The sequence below is a fragment of the Geotrypetes seraphini genome, chromosome 5 (genome assembly GCF_902459505.1).
Source record: "Geotrypetes seraphini chromosome 5, aGeoSer1.1, whole genome shotgun sequence".
NCBI lineage: Eukaryota > Metazoa > Chordata > Amphibia > Gymnophiona > Dermophiidae > Geotrypetes > Geotrypetes seraphini.
Genome location: NC_047088.1, coordinates 215,538,149 through 215,557,043, shown reverse-complemented (window position 1 = coordinate 215,557,043; position 18,895 = coordinate 215,538,149). Strand labels below are relative to the sequence as shown.

General features: G+C 42.1%; 1 protein-coding gene across 3 annotated transcripts in view; it reads left to right on the top strand.

The window, feature by feature from the left end:
- Nucleotides 1-18,895, top strand: part of PKP4 (plakophilin 4) — a 287,449-nt gene that overhangs the window by 252,972 nt on the left and 15,582 nt on the right. For all 3 annotated transcript variants that reach the window (XM_033944462.1, XM_033944460.1, XM_033944461.1), the window contains exons 18-21: nt 3,993-4,188; nt 15,438-15,522; nt 15,641-15,758; nt 18,576-18,707. In XM_033944462.1, coding sequence (XP_033800353.1) covers nt 3,993-4,188; nt 15,438-15,522; nt 15,641-15,758; nt 18,576-18,707 — 531 coding nt within the window. The remainder of the gene's footprint in view (nt 1-3,992; nt 4,189-15,437; nt 15,523-15,640; nt 15,759-18,575; nt 18,708-18,895) is intronic.

Genomic DNA, 18,895 nt, shown 5'->3' with positions numbered 1-18,895 from the left:
GCTCTCCTGCTCTCCCTCAGCTGCGCCCGACTTGCTTCCTTTTAAGGAGGAGCCCGGCGCTGACTGTACCTGTGACGCAGTTGGGGTGGGCGGAGCTCCCTCTCGCCGCGACCCCAGCTACCACGATCTGCCTCCCTGCTCTCCTCCTGCGTGCCTCGTGCACGCGGTTTTTCACCGCTAGAAGTCTGCCCCCCCTCTCTGACTCTCCAGCCCGAAAAGCTCTCCTGCTCTCCCTCAGCTGCGCCCGACTCGCTTCCTTTTAAGGAGGAGCCCGGCGTTGACTGTTTAAGGCCATGTTTACTAAAAACGTAGCATGGCAGTACAAAAGTATTTTTTATCAGTAGTTTTTGTCAGTACATTCTAAAAGTATTTTTAAAGTGAACTAATAAACCCAATGCACACTAACAAAGGTATATCGCTAGCCCAGTGTTTCTCAGCTTCAAGCCAAGTACTAGAGAATGACACATAGAAAATATTTGCCCCGTCCCTGTCCCCACCCCATCCCTGCAACCACTGTCCCTATCCCGTCCCTGAGACTACTATCCCCACAGCATCCATGCAAGCCTCAGTACTGCAATATTTAGCCTATTCCTTCCTTATAAATCAAAGTTCTGGATGCTGAACTAGAGAAAAAGATGTTCAGCTGGCAGGGCTTTGTTTATAAATTTTTATCAACACAACTAATATACTACTTTATCCTAAAGTAAAAATAAAGAAAGAAAATAAATAGGAATTTTTTTTTCCTACCTTAGTTGTCTGGTTTCTGCTTTCCTCATCTTCTCATTCAATTCCTTCCATCCACTATCTGTCTTCTCTCTGCATCTTCCATTTGCTCTGTTACTGTGCCTCTCCTTTCACCCCCCAGTTGGTCTGGCACCTATCTTCTTCCCTCCGCTCCCCCCCATAGTCTGGCATCTCTGTCTTCTTCCCTTCCAGCGTCTTCTCCCCACTCTCTGTTCCCCATTTCCCTTCCAGCGTCTTCTCTCCACTCTCTGTTCCCCATTTCCCTTCCAGCGTCTTCTCCCCACTCTCTTGTCCCCATTTCTCTTCAGCGTCTTCTCCCCACTCTCTCGTCCCCATTTCTCTTCAGCGTCTTCTCCCCACTCTGTCGTCCCCATTTCCCTTCAGCGTCTTCTCCCCACTCTCTCGTCCCCATTTCTCTTCAGCGTCTTCTCCCCACTCTGTCGTCCCCATTTCCCTTCAGCGTCTTCTCCCCACTCTGTCTTCCACATTTCCCTTCAGCATCTGTTCCTCTCCACCCTTTTCAGCGTCTGTTCCTTTCCTTTCCAACACCACCCTTCCCACCTCACCGCCCTTAACCCCTCGCGTGGTCTGAGCATCTCCCTCCCTCCCCTTTACCTTTGCAGCACGTTTTAAGTTTACAGAGTAACTTGCTGAAGCCGCCAGAGCCTGCCGGCAGGAAGTTACATCAGACGCATGTGACTGCAGGCAGGTTCTGGCGGCTTGAATAAGTTACCCTGTAAACTTAAAACGAAGGTAAGGGGGAGGGAGGGAGATAGATAGATTTGGTTGGCAGGTAGGTAGGAAGGAGGGAGGGGGCCGCGCACGATCGGTGACCGCGCGCATTCTCTCCCTTAACTGCAGGGACAAGGCCATTCACCACTCTACAGGGCAGTGGATGGCCTTGTCCCCATACCCGCAGTGAGCACTTCCCTCCCCCAACCGTTTCGGCGGGTTACACAATATATACAGTGAATATAAATTCTCAGAACTGACACATTTCATTCACTAAATTGAAAACAAAATAATTTTCCCTACCTTTGTTGTCTGGTGATTTTATTTTTCTAATCTTTTCCGAAGCTTAGGTTGCACTTCCTTCTGTCTGTGCTCTTAACTGTGTTTCCACAGCCTTGCTATCCACTGACTGTTTTTCTCTCCTTCACTTTCTACCCTACATCATCTTTGGCATTAACTTTTAATATTCAACTTTTTCCCATTTTTCTCAAAATTTATTTTTCCATGTCTTCCCTTCCTATCTCTCCCTGTTTCCATGGTCTAGCATCTCTCTCTCTCCTTCCCTCCCTCCCCTTCCCAGTGGTCAGACATCTTTCTCCTTCTTTTCCTCCTTCCCACAGTCTGGCATATCTCTCTCCTTCTAGTGGTCTGGCATCTCTCTCTCTCTCCTTTCTTCATCCTTCTCCAGATCTGACATCAAGTTTCAAATTTAATTTAAAATTTGATTAAATCCCTTATCTGATTTCTATGCGATATACAATAATTAAAATAGATACAGAGAATAATACTTACAGGCATATTAATAAATACAATATACGAATACAAACAAACAGACTGACACGATGAGGAGTAAAAGGGAGAAATACAATGGTGATGGGTTATTAATATTAAAATGAACATGGTGATGAGTTATTAATATTAAAATGAACACTCTGAACGATTCTTTAACCTCATTGTGCCACATCTGTGGCCAGAATTTGCTGCCAGGTCTGAGCTGTCGTAGCCTTACTTTCTGATCAGTTCCTGAGCACTGATTAGCTCAGGCACTGACAGGAAAGTAAGGTTTGATAGCTCAGACCACCCCATGCAAATTAAAATTTAAAAAAACAAACCCCAAATCGAAGATCGGCAGGAGAGATGCACACACTCTCCTGCCACATCACACAATCACTCGACACTGCTACCTCCCCCCCCCCAACCACAACAGCGGGAGAGGTGCTCTCCCTCTTCCACCGTCGGCCAACTCCCCCCTGCCCCTGATGACCACCCCCACCCCTCCCTACCTTATTCAGGAAGTCTGGCCAGAGGGACGCCTACTCTCTGCAAGGTAGCCTCTTACAAAACGGCAGGACTCCCCTTTCCAGTGTATCCTGGTATGTTCTGGAGAGGGGCCTAAGGCTCTGATTGGCCCCGATGCCTAAGTCCACTCCCATAGGAGGGACTTTAAGCAACCTGGGCCAATCAGAGTCTTAGGCCCCTCCCTGGAACATCCCGGACACACCGAGAAGAGGAAGGCCTGCTGTTTTGTAAGAGGTGGGCTTGCCATTCGGAGAATAGGCATCCCTCTGGCCTGAATAAGGTAGGGAAGGGGTGGGGGTGGTCGTCAGGGGGTTGGGCGATGGGAGAGAGTGGGCATTTATCCCGCTGTCGGGATGAGGGAGAGGTAGCAGTGTCGAGTGATTGTGCAATGCAGCAGGAGTGAGTGGGCATCTGTCCTGCTGATCTTCGATTTTGTGTTTGTTTTTTATTTTAATTTGCGTGGGGTGGTCTGAGCAGTCAAATCTTACTTTCCTGTCGGTGCCTGAGCTAATCAGCGCTCAGGAACTGATCAGAAAATAATGACCTCTTTGTACTACATTTGCATGGCAGTCTCAGAGACTTCTAGAAAACTCGGAAAAGACCACGATAAGCTATTTTGATAATCCACTGCTGAAATACATGCACACTAAACCTGGTGGAACCAGTTTAGCGACCACATTAAAGGCAACCTTAAGTTTTGGGAATCTGGCCCTGTGTTTTTAACTTCTCTAGCATTAGTTTAGCCGCGGTTTCATCAGGCAGCCTCAGGGCCTTTGCTAGTCTGGCCTGCCTCCTGTGATGCAACTTCCTCTTTCGCCGAAGGCGGGCCAGCCTAGCAAATGCCCCAATGCTGCCTGATAGAATCACTGGCTAAACTAATGCTAGCGGCAGCTGTGTGAGGAAACATACCGCTATACCGTGAAGTTCGAAGCGGTTTAAAAGCACATAGTGACCTGCCGCTGCTAGTCTGGGGGGTGGGGGGTGCTGGGGAGAGAAGATGAAGGCAGGAGATATGCAATGGCAGAAGGAGGCTTAGGAGACATACCACGCCACATACCCCTGACAATGGTATGCATACTGCGTGTTGAGAATCTCTGCCCTAGCCCATGGAGTGATAAAGGTTGAGCATTGCTACTCTGTGATTTTTTTTAAAAGTACTTTTGTTCTCACTTAAATTTGAGAATTTGGATCTGGCTTACGCCTTTTGGTTCTTATAGGTAAATATGCCATGCGAGACCTTGCGAACCGGCTTCCTGGGGGAAATGGTACAAGCGTATTATCTGATGACACTGTGGCTGCAATCTGCTGTGCTCTGCATGAGGTCACCAGTAAAAACATGGAAAATGCCAAAGCACTGGCTGACACAGGAGGGATAGAAAAGCTGGTGAATATAACAAAAGGGAAGGGTGACAGGCAAGTACATATAGCTAGAATACCAATTTGAACGGATCCTGTAACAATTTTTTCTACAGATGTAAGTTCTGTTGCTTTATTTCTTGTTTGCCCTGGATAATAAGCAAAGCAATTTTCTATAGTTGCCTGCAACATATTGTACAGGTTAGAGAAAGTGTTTGACTATTGATTCTGTTGGGAATGATTTTTTTAAAACTATTCACTACTACTACTAATCATTTCTATAGTGCTGCTGTACAGCGCAGTGCTGTACATCAAAACACAGAAGAGACAGACCCTGATCAAAAGAGCTTACAATCTAGTCAAGACAGACAAACTGGACAAGAAGGTACATCAATACACTGTGCTTAGGTGAGGGAAATACAGGGGGAATGTTAAGACAAATATTTACCCAGCTAAATACTATACTAGTTAAAGGACTGTCTGAAATTTTCTCCTCTTTATGCAGTTAAAAGTATGCTGTTCATTCTTTTACCCACATATTGAGGAGGCATTCCCTGACAGTTATTTAGATGAGGGGAGGAAATGCATGGAGATTTGATACTCAAATTTATGTGACCTCATTACTGAGGATAAAGAATGCAGAAAATCAGGTTCACCTCCTCCCCCAGCGAATTTTTCAAATGGCGTGTATATACATATGAACTTGTGCAAAGCTTACAGCTAAGTGTGAACAGTGTGAAAATTGTCCATTTTCTGCTTTTATTTTTCACAAGATACCTATACACTTCCCCCTCCCTGTTCGCAGTTTCGATTATCTGTGTTTTTTTTCCCCAGGGCCCCCCGAGAAAAAACGGCCTCGGGACTTGGAGGGAGGCGATCAGAGGCGGCGAGGGGACAATCAGAGGCGGAGGGAGGTGACCGGAGGTGGCGTGGGGGCAATCGGAGCATGAACCTTACCTGGTGGTCTAGCGGTGAAGCGGGGCAGGAGCGATCTTCCTACACTTCTGCCCCGTGCAGAGCCATGCTGTGAGTTCCCATGGTCTCACGAGACTACAACAGGGAGTTCCTGTTGCAGTCTCATGAGACCACGGGAACTCAGCAGCATGGCTCTGCTCGGGGCAGGAGTGTAGTAGATCGCTCTTGCCCTGCGTCACCGCTAGACCACCAGGTAAGGGGTAAGGTCCAGGGGCGGATCAGAGCCGGCCAAAAGTTATTCATGATTTTTCTCTATTCGCAGGCCGGCTCTGCCCCTAACCTCCGCGAATAGGGAGGGAGAAGTGTAATTGCACTTCACTGACAAACCCACTGTTGGACAAAACAGTAAAAATGAAGATTTATAACATGGACAATAGTGACCAATTTAACCTCTCTAGTCCTCCACAAAAACAACAACATAATAAACACCACATAAGACACTTGTGTGTGAAATGATAAGTTCTATTAATTACATAACTGTGAAATCTAACCTGTATTCAAACTTTCCTAGATTCTCCTTCCCAAATCTTCCCCAATATGGGAGGAGGAGGAACCAAATATAGGGCACTTTAGAGCACCAGAAATGTCTCGCAAAGATAAGCATGCCCTAGCAACAGTAAACCTTTGCTAAGCCTGTCAGGTCTTTGGTTAATAGTTTGACACTGTTCAGAGCCTCTCTCTTGCAGACTGCTCGGGCCTTCCCCCCCCCCCCATCATCAGAAGGCTTCACCCCCCCCCCCCCAATTGATGTTAGTAAGTTGCCAGCTCAATGATTCAGAAAGATAGCTGTGCCCAAGATGAATTACTAGAATATCTAAAATGGGCCACCCATCCAGAAATTTATACAAGAGTGGAAGGAACTGATTTCAAGATATCCTTTTTCTGTTGATTCTTTACATTAAATATGTCCACATGCCATAACCCTTTTTATTAAAAAAAATTATCCCAATTAACCAACTATTCTAGATGGGTTAGTTAGAACATACACAGCAATATTAGTAAATCAAACATACCAAACCAACTAAAAATATATAACTTATTAACTAAGTAACCACAAAGAAAGAGGAGAAAGCTACCTTCTCAAGGTAGAAAGGCAAGAAAATCAGTGAAGGCAACTGTAGGTGATTAGTTTCTTTATTGTATCTATTTGAACTCAACACATACATGTTTAGGCCCTATGGCCTGCTTCAGGGGTCTTCTCAACCAATGTCCTTGATAATGGAAAACATAAAAGAAAAGAACGTACATTCTTGCAAGTCAAGTTTGACTGCTGCTGAATGCAGTCAAACTTGATTTGCAAGAGCATACATTCTTTTTTTCTAAAGTTTTCCATTAACAAAGTTGAGAAGACTCCTGAAGTAGGCCATAGGGCCAAAACATGTTGCATCCAAATAGATATAATAAAGAAATTGAGCACCATATTAACTAAGTAAAACACAACCTCATCAGGCAGCAAAAGCTTGCATTAAAAAAGTTAGCCTTTAAGCTTTTTTTTGAACTGCACAAGTAATTTGTCTGATTTCTGCAACTTTTGAATTCCATAATGTTGCACCCCTAATATAAAAAATAGAGGATCGATAGGTGCTGTGTCTGATCATGTTAAATGACAGAAAATCCAGTAGTTTATCAGCCAAGCACAAGGTTGCGTTGATCAATAGATTCTCAAACTGTTCGCCAAATGAACAGAAGCTTCTTTATGCAAAGCTTTATGGATCAATATCAAAACTAAATTTCATACGACAAGAAATTGAAAGCCAGTAAAGTTCCTTCAGCTATGGAGAAATATGAAACCATTTTCGTAACCCAAACAACAAGCGAGCAGCAGACTATTTGATGAGTTTGGAGCTTGTAATTTGGGAGCCCCAAATATAAACCAGTAAACTAATCCAGTAAAGGCATGGCAAAAGATTGAATAATAGTGTCAGTATAATAAAATGTAAGGATGGTCGCACCCCCACAATGTTAGGTGGTAGGGGTTAAGTGAAATGCGCACTGACCAACGCCAGGTCCCAGGTTCAGTTCCCTCACCGATGACTCACCAGGAAGTAGAATCAGAGGCACAGCCAGAGGTTTTTGCATAAAGAATATATTATAGAAATAGTCTTACAGAAAAGCAATATTTATAATCATTACAATTAAGTAGAGAGTATTACACTTAAATAGAGAACCCAGCAGTTCCCCTGCCTTACAGAGTCCAGAAGAAATTGAGTGTGAAGTTTCAGGGAAAGGCAGAGAGAGAGAGAGGGGGATGGGGTGATGTTTCGTGTTCCATAGATAAAGAGAAGGATAGACAGAGAGATAGAGAGAGCTCAAGAGAGAACCAGAGTGCCAAGACAAGAGCCAAGAGATAGCTAGATAGAAAGAGAGAGAGAGGGCCAAGACCCCTCTCCTGATAGCTTGATAGGAAAAGAGACACCGATAGCTCCATAGAAAAAGAGATATCTTGATAGAGCAGAGAGCAGGCTTTTATACCTTGGAATCTTATTCTGACTAGAGAAAATATTGTATCTCCCAGTATCTTTCTGTTTAGAACTTGCAAACTGTTTGAGACAATGGTCAATTTAATTGACAAAGGAGAGTGTGACATCTGCAAGCATGGTGATGGGATTAAGTCTCTGGCTCAATCTGTGCACCATTGTCCTAAGCACCCTCTTAATCAGACATTAACACCTTTTAGCTAGTCATGATTCAATCAGGGAAACTTAACACAGTTTCCCTGCACTAAGGGTCTATCTGCCTTCCCATGCCAGGGTCAGATTGATATAATTTCCCATAAGCCTCTAGGCTGACATCTCCCATAATTTTTTTATTTTTATTTTTATTCTTTGAAATGAGGGCAAGCTTGTGGTACCCTTCTTTAAACAGCCTGCAATTAGCAGATGCTTCTTTTACCTCCAACAGTACGTCTCCTGTCTTGCAGAATCTCCAAGCTATGAAGATAGGTTGTATAGTCCGTAAACAGTTCCCATTACGAGTTCAAACCTCTGTCTTAGGTCGTATAGGCCATAATCTGGGCGGGGATCCCAGTATGCTTATATCTTACCCGTCGTTGAGCGAATGAACGGTGCATAAGGGATGCAGGAAGCTTTTTCAGGAGGTTCAGGTATAAAGGTACCAAGATGTCATAAGAGAGAGTATCTAAGTATGGGATATGGGAAAATATTATGTCTGACTCTGGTAATGGTAATGCAATAGGCCATGCCAAATTAAAACCAAATTAGAACCAAATTAGCAAGTGTCAGAGAAGATACTGGAAATACATGTATAACTGCCTTAAAAGCTAGAAGGAACTTGGTATGATAAGCGTTGTAAAGAAATGTACATGTGTTTCACTTTACAGCAAAGGAAAATCATAATAATACATAGCAAAATTTGTACAATAATTACCCAAAGAAAAGTTCCCAAACTGAGACATGAGCGTCTCGTAGCAAATTTTCTACAGTTTGTGCAATCTGTCCATTTAAAAAAGTGATAGTATGATTCACTTCTTTGAAGGTTTTCTTGAGTTGTTCTATATGTAAGTATGGAGTTCAGTAAAGTTCAGCAGCTTTTGAAATGTCTCATTCCCCATTCTAAGAGGTAGTGGATGCACAGCATATGAAATAAAGTCTGGAATGTCCATAGAATAGGTTAAATAGGTGGAATTGTACAGCAAAGCGTTCTTAGGAAGCTGGCTATCTCCGATGAACAGGAAACATTGTGTACAGCATGTGTGTAAAAGTCTTTGCAGTCAGGGTGCAGGAAGATGAATTAGTCCAGCAGGAACCGGCAGTCTCTTTAAACTGGTGAGATGCACACTTGGGTTGAAATGATGTTTGCACAGGAACTGTCAAGTCACTGGAAATTAGTGGTATTCACCCTTGAGATGAAATGATGTCTGTGCATACAGGGAGGGATTTGAAAAGAGTCCCGATATCATTCAGCAGCTGTACTCCAGTGTGATCCAAATAAGAGATAGAAAATGGAAGAGAAAACATGTTGCCTGTACTGAATGTAGAGAGAGAGAAACCAGGTTGCCTGTACTGAATGCATAGAGAGAGAGAGAGACTAGTTGCCTGTACTAAATGTGGCAACATGTAACAATATTAATGCATTTACTTGTTATAGTTGTGGCAAAAGACAGACAATAATCAGGTACTTAAGGTTCTTAATCAGACATTCCAAAAATATATGTTTTTGTGTGCTGCATATAATTATTATGGCAATTCAGAGAGACCATAATTCTGTACTGAATGTATTTAAAAAATTATGTCAGAAATGTGTACTGAAAGGTTCATATCTAGTGAGCACCATAGAATAAACACTGTATAGATATAGAATAAAACCTTTTCTTAAAAATATAACCCCTAACTAAGCTACATTTAGGTAAAAAGAACATTGCGCAATTGGGCTAGTTAAAAAAAATGGGGAAAAGAGCTCTAGAAATGGCCAATGTTATGTATCCTGGGGTACCCCCTAAACTAAAACAAATAGACAAAAGACAGACCACATGGCACAGACAACATAAAACACTAATTTTTCTTCCATCTGTCAAGTGTTCAGGGCTGAATTTAACTCTGCAAATAAACACATTGTTATAGAAAAACACAGCAAAGATGAACACCTGAGTAGTACAAATAATGCATGTTGTCAAGAAATACTTCAGTCTTAAGTTTTCATTTAAAAAAGACCTTTTGAATTGTATCAATCTGTGCTTTCATTAATTACAAAGAATCTACAACCTCTCCTCTACAAACACCAAATATGTAGGACCTCATCAGTCTCTATCCAAGTGTTCCATAGTCCATATCATCCATTGTCATTAGTCTTTGAACTACACAGGAAAACAAGAAGGGGGTTAACATAACATGCCACAGGGAATGTCATCCACCTGCATGATGTAAGATGCTTAGGCTGCCAAGCACTACTTATCAATATACTTTGATACTGCCCAGATTCATATCTTTATTCAGTTCCAGCAGCAATAGGTACAACCAGTAAACAACAATCATACAGGGCCAAAAATGTCCAAAAGATCACATTGCAGACAAGTGAACTATAAGCAGTACAAACATGAGGAACTTGTACATTATACCCACAGGAGAGAAAAATCCTTCCCTCCCTACCCCCATCAGAGACGGCTAGCATCTGACAAAAGAAAATATCTTATCAGGAGCAAAATTAAGTGTTCAAAAAATGGCTCCTTGCCCAGAATATTGGAGGCAGTAGCACTCAGTACTACCCTACTACTAAATGAATGTATACCATACAATTTAATCTGCAGCCCTGCTGCTTCAAGGGATCACTTTGGACTGGAGTGAGTTAGACCACAAAATGGCATATGCTAATGGCACCCTTGGGTATCACAGAAATATAGCTCTTTACATTTGCATCAGACAATGAAATCACTTCACTGCTGTCCATTTGGTCACCACTGAATATACAGGAACACGTTGTAACTGGAACAGATAAGGATAACAGAAGAAAACCTGGTTTTGCTTTTAGCTGCATCTTGTTTGTCTTCAGAACCACAAAGACAGAAAATGCTATCTAAAGAAGTCTACTTCGATTACTTTTGCTGAGACTGCCTCAGTAACATAATAATGCTCATGAATGATGAGCCTCTGTGTATTGCTAGTGAGCCCTGCTTCCTACTCCTACCCTGACATTACTCTCTCTACTAGGAAACCTACAACTAACTTGAGCCAACATTGTACCTTCTCAAAGATGATCAGCTTAGGCAGGTGATTATGCTTCATTTCTGTAGCGATCTCTAAATGCTTTGTGGACAGAGTATAATCAACTTCAGCTGCTCTTGGACCACACCACGCTTCTCCTTTCCAATGAGGAGTTGATTACACCTGGTGGTCCTGGATAAAGGCTTTCCAAGAAGCAGTTTTCAATGGATCTGAGCTGCAAGTCGCATGCCTCAAAGCTCCAAAAACAGTTATTTCAGGATTAGGGCAATGCTCTCATTGCATTTGCTTTTAGAGACAGTTATTAAGACCAGATTATGCAGCAAACATAGAATCCACAATCTTATTCTTAAACCTTGAGAAATGATTGCCATGGCTACAATATTCAATTGTAAGTACCTTAAAACTAATTCCTTCAGGAGCAAAGACAAAAGTACCATATTTTTATGCATATAAAGTGCACAAATTGCATGCCTGTGTGTAACAAAAGGAAAAAAAAATTCATATGATTCTTGCATTATATCTGTAAACTATGGCTTCTGCAATTCTCAGTGAATCCAGTATTTCTCCTTTTTTCCTTCCCACCAGCTCTCCCCATATTTAGTTAATTTGTTATCTCTGCTTTTCCCTTCCTTTCCTCTTTCTCCTTCCTCACAGTCCTTTCTACTTGGCTTCTGAATCTTCTCCAGCCGCGATAGACAAGCAGGCTTAAATAGCATTGTAACATTCAAGACTGCCTATCTGAATTGCTGCTGGAGCTTATGCAGAACCGAAGTAAGGAGGATCACAGGGAAGGAGAGCAGACAGCGAAGAGCCTGACAGCAGCAACCACTACCGGCCTAAGTTACCTTTGACACCCAGGGAACAGTGAGCCACCATCAGCCTGAAATATTCAGAATGGGCTGTGTTGACTTGTGGTGTCTCACAAGGCTCTGCATTATCCGAAGTTTTATTCAAGATCTATTTACTTCCATGGTGTTAAGTGCTGCTGGACCATGGTGTGAGTTATAAACTGTACACTGACTATATTCAATTCTTGGTCCCTGTGAGAAGTATAGTGGATGAGGCCATAAAGCGAGTGGAGGAATGTTTTGGAGTGATTAAAGATTGAATGGATAGTAATCACTTGCAATTAACTGTCAATAAAACCGAGGTATTGTGTATAGGTTGCCAGAGGCAGTTTTAACTTGTTTCCCTCTGTTCTGAACTTAGCCAATACAACAATTTCAGTAACCAACAAATGTAAATATTTAGGGGTTATCTTAGATTCGACCTTGTCCTTTAGGCCACAGATCAGAGCTGTAGTATCCAAAGCCATTTTTAAACTTCAGTTGCTTCGAAAACGAAGGGATTTTCTCTGTTAATTCCTACCATTGATTACTGCAATTCCCTCTACTTAGGCTTGCCAAAATGTGTCATTAGAGCATAGCAGTTGGTTCAAAATGCAGCAGCGAGGCTAATTATGGGGGTCTCAAAATTTGAGCATGTTACATTGATTCTAGTGCAACTTCACTGGCTACCTGGGTCCGCATGAATTGAATTTAAAGTGCTGTGTCTGATTTTCAAGCTGAGGCAGAAAAAGCAACCGGTTGAGTTCAGAAAAGCTCCATCTTGAAGAACCATCTTTGAAAACAGTGAAGCAAGCGTGTTAGCACCACACGATGATAGCAGTGCAGGGGGTTTTGGTTTGGAACGCTCTACAACTTGATATTAGAAAGACTACTACTTTGATTAATTTCAGGAAATTGATCAAAACGATTTTGTTTAGGTGATGACATCAGTGTGTTTAGTAAAGGCAAACCGATGTAATGATGAAAAGAACTGTTATGTTGTTTATATATGATTCTACATTAGAATGTTATTTTTATTGTTTTTGTCTTTGTTTCTATGTATTTAATTGCAAGTTACAAAGCACATTCACATAGAATTGTGAGATATAGCAAGTAATACATTTTAAAATAAATAAACCACCTCTGAAGGGAAACCGATAAGCTACAACAAGTGACATAAGCCATGAGGCCAAGACAGCAACAACAGCAGCCATGGGAGGTGGAGGGAGAAAGAGGGTCATCGATAAGTGGGAAAGGATACTAGGTAGGAAATGAGATCATGATGTCCGCCTGTGGGAGAGTGAAGCGAAGGGAGGCAGAGGCGCTCTGAGCTTTTTAACAGTCAGCTATGGAGAGAAAAAGAAAGATGCAGAATTTAGCCAGCCATGTAAAAATTAATAAATAAAATATCAGTATAGTGTGATCACTTATATAGCGCAAAGAGGGGAGGGGTCTTCCAGTTTGCAAAAATGCATGTTAGATACGTGAAAATGCAGCAAGTATCTGTGCCACCTCCAGATTTTCAAACCAAAATATCATCCAAATAATAAAAAGGCTTCCTAAATGTACATGGCAGCCATCATGGGACCAGGAAATTGATTTCATACTCCACTCAAGCCACATTCCAGGTTAAGGGCCAGACTAGAGATATTCCATATATTAAGAAAGGAGGAAGGAAGACCATATGGCAGTCAGCGTGGTTAACAAGTGAGTTGAAAGAAGCAATTTGAGTTAAAAGAGAATCCTTCAGAAATGGGAAGAAGGATCCAACTGAAAATAACTGTAAATAGTAAACAGCACAAGGAATGTCAAGTCAAATGCAAGGCACTAAGGCAGGTGAAGAGAGACCTTAAAAAGAAGATTACCCTGGAAGCAAACACACACAATAAAATTTTTTTTAGGTATATTAAAAGCAAGAAGCCAGGAAGAGAACCAGTTGGACTGCTAGATGACCGAGGGATAAAAGGGGCTCTCAAGAAAGGCAACGCCATAGAGGAGAGATTAAATTTATTTATTTATACATGCATTTCTATAGCCCGTCCTCCCCAGGAGCCCAGAAAAGGTTACAAGTATAAATACACAGAGTTTTCAGGAACAGAGATATACATATGCTACAGAGTCAATAACATGCTACAGGATCAAAGATACAAAGCTACAGGAGTGTGACTAAGAAACACATGCTTTGCAGAATCTAAGAAAATGTAATCATAGAGTCACGCATGGGTATTAACATATCTGCAGTGAATGGTAGAACTGGTTGGCAGGCTCAGGTGTTGAAGTATGGTCTGTTAAAGTTTGAGACCAGAATTGATCCAGTCCATGAAAAGAAGCATCTTTACTACTTTCCTGAAGCAATGAATCAGAAATGAATTCTTTGCTTTGGTCTTCACTGAGGAAGACATGGAAGAGTTACTGGTGGCAGAAAAAGTATTCAGACGGCAGATAAAGACCTGAATGGTCCATCCAGTCTGCCTAACTGTACACGCTCTATAAATTAATAATTTAATTTAAATGGTCCTTTTTCTTAGATATTTCTGGGCCAGAAACCCAGAGCTCTGCCTGATAGCATGTTTATGTTCTGTCTACTGGAGTCTCCATCAAAGCCCACTCCAGCCCATCTAAACCATCTCAGCCATTGAAGCCCTTTCCAGCCCGTCCTCAACCAAATGGCCATATACAGGACACAGATTTTGCAAGTCTGCCCAGTACTGACCTTAGATCTTTCTTGTTTCAACTCGCTTGCTACTTTCTTTTATACTCGGATAAGTTATTGAACATACCTTATATATTGTAGTTCTCCACTTGATCTCATTCCCTTTTTTTTATTATAAATGTACACTGCGTTGACATTACCTTGAAATGCCTTATATCAAGTGATGATAAAACTTGGTAACCTGTTCTTTCCTTCCTTTCTTCTGCATTGACCTCACAGTTAAATGGACTCAAGGCCCCCTGCCCCCTCCCCCCCCCAGGAAGGAAGGGGCAGAGTCAGCTGGTTTAAGTTGCGGGGAACTGTAGGTAAATAGTCACAAGGGAATCTTGCTGTTAATTATGCTTGATGGTAACCGCACAACACAGTGCTAAAGTGACTGCAGAAATTTGGTTTTCCCTTCTTCCTTCTGCATCGATCTCACAGTTAAATGGACTCAAAGCCCCAGAGCTTATTGTCCAGCCCTATCTTCCTCTGTTATGGCCTCTAACCAGTTCCATCACACTTTAAGTACTTAGACTTGTGTATTATGGAGTTAGTATACTTATTGCCTATTCTCTTTGCACTACTGTGACTGTTTTGCACAGTGATGTCTTACAACATGTGTACATGAGGTAGGCCAGGCTAACTGCTTCAGAATAATGAGGTATTGATCTTGCTGAAAAAAGAGCAGGCCAGCAGAGTAGAATTGGGCAGGGAAGGCCTGAGTTGAATAGACAATCACAGCAACAGGGTAGCAGGCAAAGGCACTGCCCTGCCTCTCCCTAAAATCCCTGCTTGCTGCTTTCCAACCAACATATCCATGCACCTTGCAGCTAGTTAATGGTAACATGGGCCAATCATAGGGCCATTCACAAGAGTCATAGGAAACAGCCACTCAGCAAGCTATGCCATGTTGACCATGAAGTTGCAAAGAGATGTCCCACAACCTGAGCTAGTTGGCAAGTGATGCAGGCCATCGAGGGTAGAGACTTTCTTTTACATGCAAGTCCATGCATCTGGTAGTATCAGAATTTTCAATGGCTTGAAGTGAATGAAAAAGCCTTAAACAGATCAGTTATTTTTCCCCTTTTTAAGACCGAGTAAACTAGTTAATTACTCTCTCTTTCTCCATAGATCATCACTAAAAGTGGTTAAAGCAGCAGCCCAAGTATTGAATATGTTGTGGCAATATCGAGACCTCCGTAGCATTTACAAAAAGGTAATCAAATATTAGCTTTCACACTTCATATTGATTTGAAATGACATTCACTAATGTTAAATCCTCTGTCTTGATAAAAAGAATGTATCCGATACACATTTTTGTTTCCTCCATACAGGATGGCTGGAATCAGAGTCATTTTATTACACCAGTATCAACATTGGAGCGGGATAGATTCAAATCGCATCCTTCCTTGTCTACAGCCAATCAACAAATGTCACCAATCCTTCATTCAGGTCAGTTGATAGCTTGCAAACAGTGTTAAATTGAATTTAAATAGACCAGACATTTAACTGTGCATCAGATCTAGTTATATGCAAAGATTTAAACATCCCTCATCAAACTATATGTGTCCATGAATCCTAATGCAAAATTACTGTCTGATCATTTTAACAGATATAAAATATTTTTAAAAGCGAATATAGCATGAGATAGGCACGTAGGATCTCTCAGAGAGAAAGAGATAATGGTTAATGCAGATGGGCAGACTAGATGGGCCATTTGGCCTTTATCTGCAAAAGTTTGCCCAGGTTTAGAGGCTAGCTAATACAGATACTATAAGTAGAGGAAAGAAGTATTAGAACATAAGAATAGCCATACTAGGTAAGACCAATGATCCATCTTGCCCAGTATCCTGTTCACAAACAGTGGTCAATCCAGGTCACAGTACCTGGCAAAAACCCAAATAGTAGCAACATTCCAAGCTACTGATCCCAGGGCAAGCAGTAGCTTCCCCCAGTCTTTCTCAATAGCACACTATCGACCTTTCTTCCAGGAACTTGTCCAGACCTTTCTTCCAGGAACTTGTCCAAACCTTTCTTAAACCCAGATATCCTAACCACTGTAACCACATCTTCTGGCAACAAGCTCTAGAGCTTAACTATTTGAGTAAAGATTAAAAAATTTCCTAGCTCTGATGAGATTACAGAAGACACTGGAAGGATAAGAGGTCAGGGTATTCTCCAACAGGTCAACAGCAGTAGCCTACATCAATTGCCACAGAGGGATCACGAGCACTCCTCTAGCTCAAAAAGCCCACCTTCTTTTTCTTTGGGCGGACCATCATCTAGCGCTAACGGCAGCACATGTGGCAGAAGTAGAATACATTCAAGCAGACTTCCTCAGCAGACAGACTCTGGATCCAGAGGGTTGTGTTCATGAACAGCTAGCTAAAATAAAGGTAGACAAAGCAATGGGCCAGATGGTGTACCATCCAAGGGTGCTGACGGAACTTAGGGAAGTTCTGGTGGCTCCGCTGACTGACATTTTCAATGAGTCTCTAGAGTCTGGAATGGTACCGGAGGACTGGAGAAGGGCTTATGTGGTCCCTCTACACAAAAGTGGAAGGAAGGAAGAAGTAGGGAATTACAGGCCGGTAAATCTGACCTCTGTGGTAAGCAAATTAATGGAAACACTTTTAAAACAGAATGGTGAAGTTTCTGGAATCCTGTGAATTACAGGACTGGAGGCAACATGGATTCACTAGAAGTAGGTCTTGTCAGACAAATATAATCAATTTCTTTGACTGGGTGCCCAGAGAATTGGATAGAGGGGCATGCACTAGATGTGATGCACAAGATGTCTAATAAATAATCTGAATGCCCTTGAGATGGGTCCCAAAGTGACAGTCAAGAACTGGTTGAGTGGAAGACGACAGAGGGTAGTGATCAATGGAGATCACTTTGAGGAAAGGGATGTTACCAGTGGTGTGCCTCAATGTTCTGTTCTTGGACCTGTTCTTTTTAACATTTTTATAAACGATATTGCTGAAGGTTTCTTGGGTAAGATTTGCCTCTTTGCAGGTGATACCAAAAATCTGCAATATAGTAGACACCCCGGATGGTGTGAATAACATGAAGAAAGACCTGGCGAAGCTTGAAGAATGGTCTGAAATTTGACAGCTAAAATTTAATGTTAAGTAATGCAAGGTCATATATTTGGGCTGCAAAAACCCGAGGGAACGGTACAGTTTAGGGGTTGAAGAACTTATGTGCACAACCGAAGAGCGGGACTTAGGTGTGATTGTATGTGATGATCTTAAGGTGGCCAAACAAGTTGAAAAGGTGACTGCAAAAGCTAGAAGGATGCTAGGGTGCATAGGGAGAGGTATGGCCAGTAGGAAAAAGGAGGTATTGATGCCCTTGTATAAGACAGGTCCTGTTGGGAGATAGCTGTATTGGGGTCTTTTATTGACGGTGCTCTCCCTCTGGTTTAGACATGCTTAGCAGACTAGAAGAGGATGTGGGCACTAAATAGGGCAAAGCAGGGAAGCTTCCAGAGCATTCTGACGAAGACATAGGAAATGAGTGCTCTACCGTCATTTTCCATGGCTGCCTACTTGATCCTCAGTAAAGGGAATGGACCAGTGGTATCCCTCCAGTTACTCAAGGGGAGTGTGGAGCAGTGAAAAGGTTTGGAATGGCCCACTTCATCCCCCATTATACCTCAAATGATTCTATAGGAGACTCTACCAGCCAGCATAGGGATGAGAATCACTGTGCACCTTTCCTCCTCTCTTCCTTAAAGCAATATTTACTCCTGGGTTGTCACAGTCTTTGTAAGTTCAGCTCTCTAAAGAGGGTTACCTTTCAGCAGTTGACCTTGCTCAGGTCAAAGCTCTCGTCATCTGTTGCCTTCCAGCTAGGGAGCAAAAGTGGGGAAAATCTATAGAACCAGCTCTCTCCTCTACACAGATGTGCTGGGTGGTCTGTGTTCATCTGCCTCAGTGTACTTCATACTTGTATACTATTTCCCTCGTGTTGTGTTTGAAGGTTTACTTGAGCATGTAGTGTACATCTGAGAATCTGAACCTGCCCTTTCTAAGCAAAAGTGGTATATTGTCAATACAGTGTCACATCATTAATAATAATGAATTTAGCTTTCAATAAGATACTTAAGTTACTTGTTGATTAATGGCCATTCAGCACATTATGATATAGTGTTAATGATCTTTTTCCTAATCCCTAGTTTTACAGGTTACTCACTTCATATGCTAAAAATATATTTTTATGACTGGAGACTGATTTTGGTTCTTTTTACTTGGTTTTCCTTAGTTGGCAGCACTTCTTCCTCACCAGCACTGTTAGGAATTAAAGAACCTCATTCAGAATATGAAAAGACACAGCCATCTATGCAATATTACAATGGCCAAGGAGATATCCTGACTCACAAAGACGTATATTCTGGTAAGGTGCCTAAAGTGGTGCATTGTGCTATATTGTAGCTCCTTTCGGTGATGAAGAACTAGGCTATGAAGGGGTTTTTCTTCCCTCCTACATAACATGTAGTATATGAAAATATACTTACTCCCAATCAGGGCCTTAGGCCCTTCCCACTGAATCCCAAAATGTATTGGGGGGGGGGGGAAGGCCCA